Below are 18,285 nucleotides of genomic sequence, written 5' to 3'. Positions count from 1 at the left end.
TCATTACTTGTTTCAAAGTAGTTATTTTTTTTCTAGCTACGTCAATGTGATATTCTGAAACCTCACAGATCATGCTTGCCAGGTTTATGTGCTTTATGGTTGTTGTTCCCGTTAAGTTTTATTCATTTTATATTGCAATTCGTGTTATAAATTGTTCGACTTTTTAAATTTTAAATCTTGTACAGCGGGTTTACTTAATACTAACACTGTAAGCTTCTGACTGATTATAAATCTTGTCATGACATTTTATGTTAGTAACCGACAATTTTGATCAGTTGGGCGGGACACTCTGATGGGGCCTAGTCAATTAACTAACATTGCAAAAATGTCCTCAGAAGTAAGGTTTTATAGCAACCCATGGCCATACACTAAAAATAATGGGTTACTCATGAGAAAGACAAAATTTTGAACTGTCCCATCAATGCTTTGTCAAAATCAGTAACATGCATATATTAATCATGCAGTCAAATTTACTCAGTTTGCAAATTATGACGCGACCTTCATTTTCGAAAGTTGGTAGGTAAGCAATAAGAATACAAATTACTGACTTAACGCAAACATACAAAATCAATGTCCCTTTTTTGTTGAAAAACAAAATGCTACGCGTTAAAGTGCCCTCTTCCTTGTGCCCCTCTATTTTCAAATCCTAGATAGAACACTGTATACATGCAGGTTTATTTCTGTATCATTTTTATGGTTTATACATGTTTGTTTGTTTGTTGGGGTTTAACGTCCGAGCAGCAATATTTCAGCTATATTCAGACGATGAACATGAAATTGATGATAAAATGAACATGAAATGATGATAAAATGAAAAACGGATGGGACACAAGGACAATGGGGTCGACAAATTTTGATTGCCACTGGAGATACTGAGAGGTGGGTAGGGTCGGGCAATTTAGCCTCCTGTGGCGGAGCCCTATGGTTCCTACTCCGGGAGAATACCACAGTAGGGTTCTTTAACGTGCGAGGAACGTGGCATCTTTCCCAACACGGTGCACCACTATGGTTTGCGGTCAGGTTTTCCGTATTATAGCCTGACAACCCCAGCATGTAACACGCCAGGGGTACCCCATTCCACCACCTGGGGCACACATCCCAGTTGCTCTGTGGGCAAAGCGCCCTAGCCCCCGGCTAGGGTTCTGAGCACTATTTAGTCGCCTTTTACGACAAGCCTAGCGCTGTTGCAGGCCTATTCTTTTAACACCCGGACCTGCACGGGGATGGTTTATACATGTATGTGCATGTATACACAAACTGTGAAACTATAATTCACAAAGTATTACAACTACTCAATTTCACATATCAGAACCTTTGGTTGATTGAAGTCTGTAAAAAGAAACCGATTCCTCCTTTCCTGAAACCTTATTACCCACGGAGCTTGTATTCCGATGTTCTTGGCTGAGAAAATTCTGATTAGCAGTCCATCTTCAGACAGTTGATGAATGTTTTTGGAGCTTAGACAAGAGATGTATATGTTTCCTTCAAAGTCTGTATCAATCCCTCGAGGGTTTATCAACTGTTCATGTCTATAAGTCAAGGTTTTTTTCCCGTTGACTACCCGAGACACCGCATTTTTGCCATCAGCATATATGTAATCTTTTCTTCCTGTAGCGTGAACAAAATAAGTGTCTCCCTTTGTTGTCACGCTTTCTTTCTTGCTGCCCGTAGAAGAGTCAAGCCATGACAATGAGGTATTGTATGCTACAATAAATTCTCGATAAGAAGACTGTATGCCTAGTAAGGGTTCTTCAGATGTGATTATAGAGCTCACTAACATATGATCAATGTCAACTAAGTAAATTATTCGATTCTCCGTTGACACTGCCACCTTAGTATCCTCGGCGCGAGCAACATCGAAAAGGCGACATGCTAGCTTCATTTGATCTTTTAGAGAGCCATCTTGATTGTACTTCAATAATCTTTGACTGGCATAATGAGTCAACACAATAGTGTTCTCCAAGAATACACCACTGCCATAAGACATCCCCATAGTTCCATCGCCTATATCAAGTGTATGGATGACTTTTATAGTGCCTGTACGCATATCAACTCGAGGCATTCCGGCGCGCCAACTATTTACGATCATCTTCCCAAATGTTGGAACACTTTCTCGGAAATACTTGATCGCATTTGATGGTTTATACTGAATACTTCTTATCTTAGGAAAATTAGACCGTATGTGCTCATCAATTTGCACTTTTTTGGCAATCATTTTGTCCACTTCAACAAGAACTTGAACATCAGAACCATGCTCTACAAGTGCATCCAAGAGTCGTTTCCAGTTGGTTAGGGTTGAATTGATTCTAAACCATTCGGTCTCTTCCTGTCCTAGTTCATTTAATGTGTAATTCATCAATGCTTTTAGTTCATTATTAGCCTCTTTCTCCATATTGTCTAAATGTCCAATAAATATAGCTTTGAAGTCAGATATTTGCTTAGAAATGTCCTGTGCCTGGGATTCCAGCGATTTCCTATTTTCATTGTTAGTTTTAATTGTACTGTTTATTTGTTCCATGTATTTCTTTAGTACTTGAAAGAAGTCTAAAGTCTTGGTAGATTCTTTTGCATTCAGGGCCGCCTCCTTGACTGCTATAATACTGTCACATTTCCTATGGTCAACCGTGGCACAAACTGTACAGCATGGGTCCTCATGATCGACACAGTATACATCTACAGTTTTATCTGGATGTTTGTCACACCTCACGTAGGTGGCGTCTGTTGAGACAGGTTTATAATTTTCTAACTCCTTTATTGGGATTATTTCATGATCGGATGACATACGAAACTTCTTATGGCAGCTATCACATTGTTCACAATAAGCCTCAGAACACACTGTACACCAAGACATTGCATCTTTAACAGAATCGTTAGCTTGACATGGTGTACATACTCTCTTCCTCCCCCTTCTGTCTTTTAAGTCTAGCATAGAGTTAATGAAGTGATTGTTCGGCAATGAGTCAGCCCAGTTGTTTGAAGCTGTCGGGTCTTCCATTTTAACAAACTGTTGACAAAGTGGGCAATTAAATCCACCATTCGTCTTCTTCTTCTCCTGTTTGACGACTGGGGAAACTATATGCCGATTTATACATGATTCACAAAATGTATGTAAACACGGGAGACACTTTGGATCCTTAAGTGTCTTAAAACAAATTGTACATTTCAACAATTCATCTATTTCAACTTTTACATCTTTGATCATGGGGGACGCCATTCTCTCCAGTGTTTTGAAAGGGAGGTAACTCTGCTTATTTAATGCCATTTAAATTTTGTAATGCATCTCCATTAACCTCCTTTTCGTTGTTTTTAACCCATGTTTCCACGCTTTTATACTTTGAACTATTACAAGTGCTTTGATATTAGTTTCGAATTTGTAGAAAATTGTATAATTAGCTAAGGAGTTACGCCAATACTAAAATTCAATACAGCAATTTAAATGGAAGCAGAAAACTTATATTGTTTAATAAAATTTTAAAGTTAAACCATAAACCTTCTTAGCTGTAGATGCTTGTAAATACAAATCAGATAGATCCACATTCTGTAAATTCAGAATAAGTGCCCATTCTCTTGCAATTAAGAGAGGGTGGTATAAAGATATCCCTGCCAGTAAATGACAGAAGCTGCAAATTATGCAATACAAATCAAATTGAAGATGAAGTCCATTTTTTTTTCTCATTCAAACGGTTTAGACGTGAGTTGATTAATAAAATTTAAAAAAAAATAGCATATCAAATCAAATTTTAATTCAATTACAGAAAATAAAATTGCATTAATATCAAATAGCAGTTAAAAAATGGTTCGTACGGTTACTATACTGATTATATAAATCAATGTCTAGCCCTTACTGATTTAACATAAATACTCCAGTATTTTTTTTTCATTAAAAAGTGCATATTTTTCTAATCCTTTGTGTGTGGAGGTTCAAGTAATTCATAAGTACATTTCCTCTTTCAGAAATTGGTATTCCCTTTTGTTCGGACACGAATTTTCGAATAGTGTAATCCTTTTTTTTCATCTAACATTGTCTTTAGTCTCCGACATACAAATTTTAGTCTATTCAGATCGTCTAATAATTCCGTGTTGACCGATTTCAGTGGTTCAGTACTTAATTGTTGCGATTTCATATTTTGTATTTCCTTCTGCAAGTTTTTGCTATGTGATTTCACTCTTCGAAGGTCCTGGTACACCAAACCATCTTTACAACTGCTCACTGATTTTGTAAGTTCATCGTTCTCTACAGACTGAAACAGGAAATCCGCCATTTGTTTCTTTTCTACGAATATTTATGAAACACACTGGAAACGTAATGAAACTAAAAATAAAGCATTGCACATAAAACCATAGGGTTATAGAACCTTATAAGACAATGGACTGAACATTCCAGATACATTTCTTCATTTTAACTACATCTGTTTACTACACATTTGTCCATGGTTAAATAAATACTTTACTACCTTTAATTAATATATTCACTAAACTCCAACTTTTAATTTTAAGTTTTACAAAATTTTGTTTACGAAATTACCAGTGCGCCTAAACTGTATAGTGCACCCTTAGCAGTTTAAAGTTGGTCTCATTAGATTATTTTTGTTATTTCATGTTCTTTGTTTAGTGTGTCTGTTTTCTTTGTCTTGTCTTTAACGTTGGAATATATTCTTTTGATTTCCACACAATCTTGGTTCCAATGATTACATGTACTCTTTGCTAACAATGCCCGATATTTTACAATCGTGTTTTTGTATACTACCACGCTTTAATCGTGCCAGGATGGAAAAGATGACCAAGTTGTACGTCCGTCCGTCTGTTCACCCGGCCGGGACTTAACAAACCTTTCCTGACCGATAAACTATGAAAGGGGGGTACCAAAATCAGTTTCCGATATGCGTCACTTCCGACAGAACGATTGTAGCCGTTCGTGTTTCATAGCATCTACGCACGGTTCACTACATCAAGATTGTAGAACGCTGTTCGGGTAACAATTAATCATTCGATATCTAGGGTCTTAAATATTTCCGTATAAATGGGCTTTTTCAAACAACTGTCGAAAAAGTGACCATTTTCAAACTGATGTTATCATTCCGAATTCCAATCTCGATTCCAAATCAACATTAACCAGGTCGGTTCGATGTATACGTTCCGATAATTGCCTGAGAAATGCACAAAAACGGAAAAACTATGGAAATAAGTTCACACTTTGATTGTTGACAAAAAATAAATGATTACGTGGGACGGAGTTCTGTAGCACATATCGCTCGTGTCATGCATTGCCTAAAAGCAATGGCATCATAAAATATATACATATAGTATGAATGGAATACAATAACTTAAGGCCGATGTGCATTCATATAGATTTGAAAACATTGTCGTATGAAACAAAACTATTCCATGCAATCCTATTTTTGCCTTTTATTGACTTTTTCTATCTTCCAAATAAACCAATATATCATATCAAATGTAACGAATGCGACCCATAACGTCATTACTGAAGATAAAAGATGAGACTTGACCAGATTTTAACCATTACGAAATTTACAAATATTTGACTTGCTCGTTGAATAGCCTGTCATTGTTTCCCTTTCACAATCAACATCCGGTTCCAATAACTTCATTCTAAAGCAAAGTTTGTTCTTATTTTTTGCCGTTCATTTAAAAATGACTGGGAGTTGTGATAGCAGTTCTGCACTAGAAAACGTTGACCTGTCAAACACCAAATTTCCGGGAGAGTTAAAACATATCGAAGCATGGGAAATGGCCGTGAAGATCACCGTAGTCGTTATTGTTGATCTGGTTGCTATAGTTGGCAATATTTTGGTCATTTTTATCGTTGGTCACTCTAAAAAGATGAGGACGGTTACGAACTTCTATATTATGAATCTGTCTATAGCAGACCTATTGGTAGCATGTTTCCCAATTTGGATACACTTGGTGGATGACGTCACGGAGGGATGGGTTGTTGGAGCATACTTTTGTAAATTCAATCCATTTATCCAAAGTAAGTACATATAATAGAGCGTACAAAGTATTATAACTTCCATTTTTTTATAAGAATACTTAATTCAAACTCAAAGTCAGCTTGTCACTTTTGAGAAATATTTGAAGTAAGAAATTAAATATTATATATAAAAAGTCAAAACCGACTTCTTGTGTATTATTCCATATAAAACCTGCAAGTTCTTTTTTTACTAACTTTCATTTTTCCATAGCAAACTTCATTGCTGTATAAGAAATATCAGTTTTCAAATAAACAATAGTCCTCTACTTAAACATTTACCAAATTACTAGAACTAGAAAATAAACAAATCGCATGAAAAACTTTAAGGTTAATTTCTAGCACTTCTTTTCCAGTAACTGCCATGTGTGCCAGTATATTTACCTTGGTTGCAATAGCAAGTGATCGATTCTATGCCATCATGTTTCCTTTGAAATCACGTATTACTCAAAGACGAGTTAGCCTAATCATGTGTATAATTTGGGCAAGTTCAGCAGCTATTGGTACTCCTGCTTTGTTCTTTTATAAATACACAGAACGCCAATGGAAAGACTTTAGGGAAAGATTTTGTTCGGATGTATGGCCGCAGACACGGGATTCAGACGGAGATTGTGACGAGGGTTACATGTCCAAGAGTACGTACTGGATCTTTGTTCTGGTTGTTCTCAACTGGTTCCCGATGGTTATCATGCTGGTTGTCTACACCATAATATTGGTTAGACTTGGAAAGAAAAGGATCATACCTAGTTCTGGAGCTTTGTCTTCTTCGGCGATTCAACAAAGATCTAAACAAAAGGCATGTTTAACAAAACCGCACCGTTTTGATACGAAAGAGTGTTATATAGTAGTCTATATTAAGTTTGCGTACTCGTTAAAAGATATTGTTGCTCACTTTTCATTACAATCCTTATTTTATTTATCAGAAGTATTTACTACTTATATCAAAGACTGAAGTATTCAAAGTGGCTAATCATTGAATATTCTATGCCACTGATTTTGGCTTGTTTTCAATTCACTGGTCTACTGAACTTAACTCCCGCAGTCAGTGATGTTCTTAATGTATGGATTTGGTACAGATTAAAAAAAAAATAAAAGAAAAAATTTAATAAGTTGAAACTTAAAGATTTTAGGTCGATTGATAACTTAATTCATGCTCTTTTCCATTTCACATCTTTTGACAAATCGCACATTTGTACATCACTAGTAAAATAATTATATTCCTTTTTCGAAAATGATATAATTATACTTGACATTTAAGAACGTTTCAAAGGTTATGTTGGTTTTAAAAGCTCATTAGAGATTGTGTTTTATATGTACCAACTTTGCTTTGGGACTTTGAACTTTGCTGTGTAACGCAACAGTTCGTCACTCGGAACTTCAAGCGAAGTTGTTATATGCTCTATTTAAACTAATCGGGTGACTGTACAACCCATTTACCGTGATGACCCCAATGTTTCTCAATCAAAACAACTCGGAGACTAGGAGTTTCTCAGCTATATTACAGAGAGTTCAATGCTAATCGATCATTTCATCTTTTGATTTAAAACCTCGCTCTCATACAAGTAAAAACATAAGTAGAACACATGTACACGTATAGTATTTAAGAGGTACATTTTGATCTCGTATTAAACTAACATTGACGGTTCAATGGCACCGATCAGCAGCATAAGGTGGTGTAGTAATATATATTTATGCAAATCATATACGAATGCACAGTACTGAATTTACGAATGCAAGAAATTGCTAACAATATTAGCAACTTAAAAAGGTACAGATAAAACATGTAAATCATAACAAGCATCGATCAATGTATCATTAGTTTAATTATGATACCCGTCATTTTATAGGTTGTTATGATGTTGTTTGCTATCTTAATTGCCTTCATAGTCTGTGCTGTTCCATTCCAAGTCACAAAGTTGTTTGAACTGTTTAGAAAGGATAAGAGTAAGAGTGTAAGTAGAAAAATCTTGGTCTTTAAATAAAAAATACCATGACGATATAAACTAAAACCATACATATATATATTACGTATGGTGTAACAGTCTTCTTTGATCATTGGTTATTATGATCACGTCATGCAAACGACATTCCACGTACATGAAGCCTTTTTTTCTATTTTTAAATATATTGACGCTATGTTTCTATTTATATGTATATTGACGATATACTTCTCAATTTAGACCCGGATATAAACAGTTAGGTTCCGTAATTACTTCCAGCCAATCACGGCGGAAGCGCTGCAGACGAAGCAGACAAAAAGAAAATACATAATCTACTGTAACATATGTAATATATTAATAAAGGACTTTCAATAAATACCTTAAATATGGACATGTTAGATTATATTGACCTCGGACTTTCGGACTTCGCCCTTGGTCTATATAATATAAACAGGTCCATATGTAACGTATTGACTGCGTTAAAAGTTCATAAATTTATATATATATATATTTATGTACATGTCTAAAGGATTGTATGTTATAAGATTGTATAAAGGAGCAAAATTTTCAGTCAACTTATGACCTTCATTTCTATTATATAATTGAATAAAACATATCATTGGTAATTTGATAACGGACTCGATGGTACATGCTTTTTTATGTAATTTCTATCACAGCGGGTACGTCCTAAACATAAAACAAATTTCTAGATTATTAAATGAACTCTTTGTTATAATGTATTTTATTATTACTGTTACGATGTTTTTGTAGCTTCCAGACTGGTATAATCCACTCTACTTTGTAGCTGTAACACTGCTATACACTAACAGTGCTTTGAATCCTATTCTGTACAGTGGGTTAAATGAAAACTTTAGAGGTAACTTCCGCAGTGCCATGAAAACTTTGTTTAAAAGACAACCACAGCCTAATGAAACCAGACAAAGAAAGCGTAACAAAACAGAAACAGTAAGCATTGTAATGGAGTCCAGAAGAGGATCTAAAACGTCTGCTTTAGAGGGCCTCGCCGAAGAACAACCTGGAACGTTCAAATATATAACTCACAACAGTAAACTGCCGTACTGTCCCAGGAATTCAATACCATGAATAGCATTAGAAATTAGTTATGAAGTATTAACTAATGTTGACGGAGAAGTAAACGGTTAGCATTACGCCATTGGCTGTTTTCATTGGTAATTTTGGATTTTTCGTCCTTCCATTTCCGTCCTGTAAATATGGGAAATGAACAGTCACTGTCGTTGCTTTTATAAAGAAGTAATAGCAAGTAGGAATGATTGACGTTTTTGGTGAACATACATTGTAATATGGACATTAAAGAATTCACTCTATTTTGTAGATTTCTTTTGTTTAATTAGTTAAAAAGTATAAAATAAATAACAACAAAATATAAACAACAAAGTAATAGCAAAATATAAACATTACAACAAATATTATTGAACATGGATATTTATAATAAACCACCTGTCATTGAAGTTCTGACACGTAACTATGATACACATAGAACTCATTTTTTCTTAACATATCTTGTCTGCAAATGCGCTAATGTCTTCGTGGTGATAAGATAAAAATTGATCATGCTTCGCCTGTATTTATAATTGTAAGTGACAAGTTAGTATGTTAATTGCTTAAACAGATGTTCTTAGGTATTAAGTTTTAAAAATGTATAAAATGGTCTTAAATACATAAGTCTCGTACAATTTATCTCCCTCCAAAAAAAGGCAAATTGGGGTATGCACCACGTGAGATCAACAAATGAAAAGATAATGAACGTTTGAGTGCCTTTACTTAACACAGAAATAATTATTTTGCTTCGTAACGCATTTATCACACTGTACATTGCAGCACCATCGAAATTTACAGTTGCAAGTACCGCTGACTTCCGCCGTTACTTTTCGAACCTTCAGTCCACAAGATTTACACAAAGAACGACAACTCTTTCGTTCAGAAATAGAAAGTCCCTTTTTGTTTCTGCTCCGAACGCATTCTCGCCCTTCGGTTCCTTGAATATTTAACGATGAGTCTTTTTTACAGTAATTTGGAGACTTTTGGAGATACGCCAATTGTTTTTTGGAAATAATGTTTAATTCTCGGGCCCGGGCGGTGTTCCCTTGTCGTAGTTCCCCGTCAAAATAATTTACAAATTTGGCCCGTCTGTAGCGTTGTTTCAAATATTTCCCAATGTCCCTGAATCCTGTGACCTGCTGCCAGCATGTCCGAATAGAACAATCACCCGACAATCCATGGCATTTACACACCATTTTTGTGTTCCTCCCGACAGCCTAAAAATCACAAGTCAAAGATCATCGACCTTAGCTAACAGATATGGAAGCAAAAGATAACGCTAACCTGATTCACGAACAAGCTTCTTTAAATTCTGGATAGTTGTCGTCAAGTTTTATAAGAATAAAAACAAAATATGGTTTGACATTTATCATCAAAGTCAATCATGTATGTGGATTTAAGTGACTCTACATATGAAAATCTATAAAGTATAATTTTAAATGGAATAATAACCTTTCGGCCAGCTCCGAAGTTCTGCAGCTGCATCGCAGCATAAGCTGGTTCTTTACCGGAAGTCAGGCCTTTCAGGAACTCGTTAGTAAACTTGTCACCAAATCTGATATTATCACTACATCCTCCCCATCTCCAGTTGTAGCCACCTAAAGAAAAACAAGGTATTACATGCAGAACAAACACACTTAAGACCTAAAAAGGGCTACATTTTTAGTGCAACATTGTCGATGTTTATATATATATATCTTATTCTACTCTGATATGGAATAACGTTTAATTCGCAATTTTGTAATGAGACGTAACGCCGTCATATTTATCTGTTTCTTTGTTTTTTTTTTAGTATTCGCATTGGCCAAAATAGTCCGTTCATACCGCATTTGAATGCGAATTAAATGCGCATTATTGAATTCGTAAGAACGAAAACATATCCAGATGCGATTTCAATTATGCGTATTATTTTAATTTGTTTTATATATATTTATTTAGAATCCATCCCCAAACGTAATACATAGTCTTACAAAACAATATCTTTCATTATAAAAGATTAATACTTGTCAAAACTAAAACCGTCACTGATCATAATTCACTGTACATAACACATCAATAAACCAGTATTATCAAGATAAAACACTAGTAAAATGGAAAAAAAAAAAAAAAGATATAAAGATTCAACAGTTCTTTTCTCTGCGCGAGTATTATTATAAGTATTCACAGCAAACATGAAGTAGTTTTAAAATGAATTCTCCACAAGCTTTAAGTAATTATGTACCTGATCGTCCATTTCTTGTTTTGTCACACGTACAAAATGTCTCTTCACCAGAACTGCAGTGTTGTGTTATACTGTACATGATTCCAGCAGCACTTATTGATTGCACAAAAGCAGCCTCTCGCGTTGCTGAAATAAAAGATTTTTTTTGAAACTGTGCCCTGATATTTAGTCTATACAAATATATTTTCAAGAAGCAATTGCTTATTCCACATCGTGGGTAAAACGAATGGGCACTACCTATATGGTCTGAGATGCGTTCACTTAACAGCAATAAAGTACACCAATTTACTTGTATCAAAATTCCATTCACTTCTCAGACTTACAATCCATCAGGTGAATCGTAAATATATATCTACAAACTTCGAGAAAAATATCCTCCGGGCTACTAGTAGTATGTTGTTGACATCAGAGTTCTGATATATTTCATGGGAAATGATCTACCCGTTATCTGTGAATTTTCTCTGTTGTTCCGGACATTCTAAATGAAATTTAGCATGTGTTTCGGACTGAAACTTGGATGTTTGTGTTGTATCTTGCTTTACGTTCAGATATGTTTGGCGCAACAAACAACAATGACTACATTTGACCTTCCTGTTTATGGGATATACAACAGGGATATTCCTACCAATGGTGAGTAACATCCTTGTAAATCGTCCTAATCTTCAGGCCAAAAACTAGCTAAGTAACAAAACTGGTATAAACTTGATACTTCTTTATATTCAAGAAGACGGAAACGGATTGTTCTTTTCCCCCTATATTTAAATTTGGAAATTTAGTACCCATTCTCTGTGAGATCAAGTATGTTTTTGCAGCTAGTATTCCAATAACTCAATACTTTACAAAAATGCTATTTTATTTTATAGGGAAAGTGCACCATGTTAGCGAAAACGTATATTGGAATAGTCTTGCCACTGCTTTCAAACAAAATCCTCAGGCTATGATGCCTGGCATTGAGGACAGTAGAGCAAGACTTAAATATCAGAAACATCTATTCAGGGATCAGTATGGGCGCCAGTTCTTATGGGATCCGCGATATGGCGCCATACCAGTGGTAGACCACAACTCTCCTCAAAAAGTCCATGCGATCCCCGTGTTGTATTTCAAGACAGGATACACATCGGATGATGCTAATAGGCAGTTCAAAATATATTTACCACAGAAGGGATACCTTATACAACAATACCCACAAACACCACAGGATGTAGATTGTGACCCCGATTTGATGCCGATGTTGTCATTTGACGACGGAGGAGGTACGTACGAATATAAATATACCCAGTTTTGAACTGTTTAAAGTTTCCTCTTAGAATGTGAAATCGAATTTAATATCAAATATATACAGGTTTCAAATTTTAATAATTCATTCTAAAGTAATCATAATACAATGTATACACAATTGATCTTTGTTTACGATGGGAACAAAGATTTTCTAAAATACTATTGCACTCTCTAAATTACAGAGACCCATGATCCATGTTCTGGAAAGATAAAAAAGAAATCCGAATTTGGACTGACGGCCACTTCCGGTATGGCGGACATCCTGTGTATGTTTTGTCAGCATATCAATAATTTACAGTGCATCTGGCAGTTCTGTTCTCACCCGGAAGGGGTATATAAAATCAAGGTCAAAGATAAAACAGGATAAATAATTGATTTGCATATATCAAAAATTGCCTTTAACAGAGAGCGGGATTTGCACAAGGGACAAGTCGATTTGTGATATACAATTGTTCCTCCTAATTTTCGTGTACTATATCCTGTCATCATGTTAATAAATAAATCATGAACCTCTTTAGTCCATAAATACATTTCCATAAACTATACGTGTCGAATGGCACATGTACAGTTTGTATAAAATCAACCCCATAGTCTTTTAACAAATTACCTAGCAGTCAACGTAGCATATCTATCGATGAATGTACCATTTTTATCTGATTTGACCACAGCCTAAGGTAATATCAACTTCTTTAACATCATGGAAATCTTATTTCAGTTCCCTGATAGTATTTCCTTATTCTAGTTCGATATCAAAGCCGAGGGCAAAGTAATAAAGAAGTAATGAGAATACAATTTTCGCAAAATAATACAAAAGACAATGATGAAGTTGGGTTTCCGAAATATCCTGCACAAGTACAAAATAGTAAATTGTTTATGACAACGAAATAAAACAATACTCAACATAAACTGCTAGCGTTGTGCATGACAGCTCGTACTTTTATAACAATTAAGCATGACTCTTCCAGTCAATGTCTTGTTTACTTACAACTCCTAGTTGATTTATACGGTATACCTTGCTGTATCAAAACCTTACCGTCTCAATATTGATTGCGGAAGAAATACTCACCGAATCTCTGGTCAAATGGTGTCGTTTCTGTTGGACAGTTCCAACGGTCCCATTTAAACTGGTGCTGACATTCCTTTTGTGCCTTGAGTGTCCCTTTCCGAACACTTGACAGTATCTGTGCTTTAATCTTGAGAACAAGGATAATGGTTTATTAATGCTTATGTTGGGCACAGGCATAAACCATGTGAATTATTTCGCTTACAAGGATGTTCTGATATTAGCAAATATCCAAAATTGTGACTATGTGAAAGCAAAGGATTGAAAATCGGGTAAATGATCTACGTACATTACATTATAATACGGAGTCCCAGATAACATTTACACCAATTTATATCATCTTTTCGTCTTTTTTTCCACGCAGTTATATCGTAACTAAATTGTTAAGCGTTATTTTGATATGACAAATATGTTCATTTTATCGTTATCTCGATATGATTTTATTGAGGTAGTGATAATTGATATAACAATAGATTTGATTATATTTATTTTCGTCTCCTCTTGGCTTCTTTAACACAACGTTTAAGAATGTAAAAGTCGTAACCAAAACCAATCCCATAGGGGCTAAGCCCTTCTTATGATATCACGTGATCGTTAGACAGAGATTTAAAGAACTGACGTTTCAACATTTTAAGATTATCTCTTTAATAGATCAAAGCTTACCGGATCTTGTTCAATGAAGTCAGAATTACGGGTATAGTTAGTCGCCGTTAGTCCGACCTTAGGACCTGCTATTAGAATTTCATTCAAAATCCTGTAAGGATAGAAATTAATAAATCTATTAATTACAAGATGTTTGGTATAACCTTTGAACGTAAAGATCAAATGGAGCCATTTAATCTTATTGTTGAAGAAGAATTTTTTGTTCAATCTAAGTTCATCCAAGTACGGAGAGCAGCGTAAAAATGAATTCTCTCAAAACTTGAAATTTTATCATGTCTGATGGGCAATGATTTGACAAAATAGACGATGTAATATCGTGCACATTTTACAGAAGTTTTTATACTTTATAGCATAAGTACATTTGTTGGCACGTATGTTTGTGATGTTATCAGTTTGTCTTTGTCTTCAACAACAGAGATATATTTGACAATCGTGTCATGTAGCAGGAGTCAGATAAATCCGATGCCCTTATGCATGTAATGTCACGTCAATATCTCAAACACGGTCGGTGGCGTGAAAATAACCTATTAATTGATGATAATTCAAATGAATAAAACAATTATTATGAATACAGAACTGTTGCAAGTTGAAATAGATAAAATCACAACTTTTATACATGACACAATAGCTGCAAATTCTTTAGATTGCATAAATGTTTTGAACACGCGAAATGTTTGAGATACCCGTCCTCTAAATATGTTATGGAAGCCCAGGAGTGGCAAGACTGTGAAGGGTTCATTATCATGGCCGTCCATCTGGCTTTAAACTGACGGTATAAGGCATTTGCGTGTATTTTTCAAGTGATATGTATCGTCCAAGATTTCTCATAATGATAAATAGTAGAAATTTATTCGCACAAGATAACTTCTGTAGACATGCAAATTGTTTAAATCATTCACTGAACTTATCTCCTGTGAAACATTTACACCATCACTTGAATGATTCGCAAAAACGGCAATATGTTAATTTACCAAAAAATAATAATAATAATGAAAATAATACTAAAAGTAAAAATGAAAAAAATTTTTTAGAACTGTAATTATTTGCAAATTGCATTGGAAACATCGAAGAGATATAACGAACTACAGACGAATTGTATTCAGCTAAAACATAAAATTTGTCAGCTTTGGGTCGATATTAACATCCCAAGTATTGCTTTATATTATTCCTCCTCGAAAGTATACTTTCCCCTAAATCATTTTGGTTTGAAAGTTAATAAGCTATGTGCAAATGTGTTGTTTTTTTTGTTATGTATAAAATATTGGATAACTTTTGAATCATCTGTTATGATATAAATATTATCGTCACTAATCCACAGTTTTCCTTTTTTCCAAACGATTGTTTTTTTTTTAATTTATTATCTGTTTAATGAATAAAACCAAGAAAATCATTACGTACTGCTAGTTTATTTGTTTTTAATCGGAAAAGCTGTTCCTTTGACAGGGAATTAGCATTAAAAATAGTGACAGATGATGATGATTGCATTATGAATAATAATGATGATGATAACGATAATTATTTTTTATCATAAAAATAGAAGGATAATAATTACGATAATAACTTTTAATATGGCTTACCATGCGTTTGATATTTCTATTTTACAAAGAAACAAATATGAAAAATAAATCCACACATAATATAAAGTCATCATTCCTGATATAGGTTGTTTATCTGACAGAATAGAATATTAGAATAATTAGTACTGGATAATGTGTCGGTCTTTATTGAATGAAGATTCGCCTCGGGAAACACAGGGGTTAGATTATGACAATTGAAGAAGCGCAAGATTTAATGCATTTTAAAGACCATGTTTTATTCAAATCAGATCATTGAACATTTCATTCATAAAATGTGTCGAATGAACGAGCAGTTAAAATGTCTGTGAAATTTATCCTGACCGTTAGGGGTATAATTGATGTCAATTTCATTGATAAAGATGTTCGTTTTTAACTATGGCAGTTTTATTTTAATTTTTTCTGTCATTTTGTGCATGTAAAACAATGCAGTCTAAGTGACCCGGGGCAGGTGTATGGGGTATTTACTTTCCATTGAGTAAGACGATCTATGTGGACCAGAGTACCAATCTGTTAGTCTGGGTTAATAAGTCCTAGAGTATTTCTTAATTACGACCATACAATCAATCCGTCTTATAACCCTTCATACAATTGTGATTTGTATATATGGTTCTAATGCTTGTCAAGATTGTAGAATAACACTATTCAGACCATTTGTAAGTTTCCTATTAGTAGCACCTTTTTAAAAAATTAACAAATTTCATTTATATGTTAGGATATTATTTTCATCATTAGTTAAAATTTGTTGACGTATTTGGAAGGAATTATTAAATGTGTACAATTAGTTAAATATTTCTGATAGCTAGACTGTTGTTTAAAGGCAGGAACGGGTACAGAGGTTATAAAAGGGAGTTGCAGACAAAAGAGGGGGGTCAAGGCTATTATTTGCTGATTTTTGCCTAAATCAACAAAATTTTAAAAAAAATTCCAAAAACAAAAAGGGTCCAATCGCTGGTCCCCCGATCCGCCACTGAAAACCTAAGTACTGTGTGACTCTAGATGTCATTATCGTCGTCCAGGTGCTGCTATTTGATTTCATATAAATTGCACCATTTTTTTCATAAAAACCAACAAGTAATAAATTTTCCAAATTATAAAATCAAACTGACAGCTTAAAGGGTATCAAACGATATCCTTTGATGGATTTGTGAATGAAGCTAATATTTTTAATTATATTGCACTTTTAAAAATCGTAATTGCTTTATTATATATTTCCAACCGCCAACGTTAAAAAATGACAAGATAAAGATAATTCTTTTAAAACCTGCAGGAGATTTAAAATTAACAACTCCTTAAGGCCAAGATTTAAATCTATATTATATTAGACACCAAATATTGTAATAATTCTTTGAAGTATTTTATCTCTTTATCTCCAAAAGTGTGAAATCTACTACAAGAAAATTATGATAACATAGCCGATTTGAAGTTAAAGGCATGAAGTTACACGAAAATTGATTAATAATTTTATGGGCGATTAGTTTTAGAAATGACTCATATTTTGGATAATTTGACAATTTGATATATTTTTTTAAGAAATACCATCTGATAAACAGGTGAATCAGTAGATTTCAATGATAAATTTGAATTTAGAACCATTATATTTTCGTGACTATGAAAATATTAAGTTCAAGGCGATGTCCATGTTCGATATGTGTTCTAAAATATTGATGTAAGTGTTCAATGTATCTCTCCAATGACTGTGCAAGTGATATTTCTTCAAAGAATTGCTTTAATAAGGAAAACTTTACTTAACATGACATTTAAGTATCATCCCACATACGAATCATGCAAAATGTGATTAATGACTGGAAAGCCTACATATTTTTATTTTTGATATTTTGTTTAAAATTTCATAGTAAACAAAAGTAACGTGGTATATATCCATAGGAGATAAAATTTATATAGAATAGACTGTAGAATTCAAAATTATGGGAGATAACTCTGATAAATGACACTAAAATACAATAGAAACTATTAGATTTTCCATGTGGGTTATTTCCTATAAGCAGATAGATTGGAATGAATAATTATACATTTCATCATATAGACCTATAAAGCAACTAATTAAAGAAAATAAAAATATGTAGTCTTTTTTTCAGATGTATCACATTTTACAGAATTTGCATGATTCTTAAAAAGACTGCTACTTAAAGCGTTACTTATGTTGTTAAAGAGCAGGCTTTTGTAACATTTTTTTTTCAGCACGTAAGTATAGTTACTAGTTTATACTTAAGTTATATACATATTTTATAACCGCTTTAACCTTGGTTCCCTTGATTACTCTCTTATACGTGCAAGTTCAATATTTTTAAATCAGAATAAAGTACATTACTATATATTTATTATACACCCACTTATCTTTCCATTCCAATACTGCCTATATCCATCATAAGTCCCATCATCACTTAGTCAAACCTTAATATAAACAAGGAAGGAACAACCTTGTAAAAATACAGCTGCACCCTTAATCAAATTCA

General features: G+C 33.9%; 4 protein-coding genes across 4 annotated transcripts; 2 read left to right on the top strand and 2 right to left on the bottom strand.

Annotated features, from left to right (window-relative positions):
• Window positions 1-659: 659 nt before the first annotated feature.
• LOC148619291 (E3 ubiquitin-protein ligase TRIM45-like) lies at window positions 660-3,223 on the bottom strand. The gene has a single exon (XM_088579003.1). It carries the CDS (start codon window positions 3,212-3,214, stop codon window positions 1,289-1,291), a length of 1,926 nt encoding a protein of 641 aa, XP_088435129.1. The 5' UTR covers window positions 3,215-3,223; the 3' UTR covers window positions 660-1,288.
• A 2,429-nt stretch (window positions 3,224-5,652) lies between these two features.
• On the top strand, window positions 5,653-9,190 carry LOC148619290 (QRFP-like peptide receptor). Its single transcript, XM_088577031.1, has 4 exons — window positions 5,653-5,992; window positions 6,346-6,785; window positions 7,837-7,941; window positions 8,701-9,190. The coding sequence occupies exons 1-4, from the start codon at window positions 5,653-5,655 to the stop codon at window positions 9,031-9,033; spliced, it is 1,218 nt and encodes a 405-aa protein (XP_088433157.1). The 3' UTR covers window positions 9,034-9,190.
• Window positions 9,191-9,275: 85 nt separating this feature from the next.
• Window positions 9,276-15,969, bottom strand: LOC148619288 (protein Wnt-8a-like). Its single transcript, XM_088579001.1, has 6 exons — window positions 15,812-15,969; window positions 14,235-14,325; window positions 13,575-13,701; window positions 11,231-11,356; window positions 10,462-10,607; window positions 9,276-10,226 (listed from the first exon to the last, which is right to left on the bottom strand). Exons 1-6 carry the CDS (start codon window positions 15,883-15,885, stop codon window positions 9,729-9,731), a joined length of 1,062 nt encoding a protein of 353 aa, XP_088435127.1. The 5' UTR covers window positions 15,886-15,969; the 3' UTR covers window positions 9,276-9,728.
• LOC148619289 (uncharacterized) lies at window positions 11,556-13,009 on the top strand. Its single transcript, XM_088579002.1, has 3 exons — window positions 11,556-11,860; window positions 12,094-12,483; window positions 12,691-13,009. Exons 1-3 carry the CDS (start codon window positions 11,713-11,715, stop codon window positions 12,873-12,875), a joined length of 723 nt encoding a protein of 240 aa, XP_088435128.1. The 5' UTR covers window positions 11,556-11,712; the 3' UTR covers window positions 12,876-13,009.
• Window positions 15,970-18,285: the final 2,316 nt, after the last annotated feature.

The sequence above is a fragment of the Perna viridis genome, chromosome 4, assembly GCF_037379345.1.
Source record: "Perna viridis isolate PV_CMFRI_1.1 ecotype Kerala chromosome 4, ASM3737934v1, whole genome shotgun sequence".
NCBI classification, from domain to species: domain Eukaryota; kingdom Metazoa; phylum Mollusca; class Bivalvia; order Mytilida; family Mytilidae; genus Perna; species Perna viridis.
Note: the sequence above shows the minus strand (reverse complement) of the source record. Positions and strands in the feature narration are given on the sequence as shown.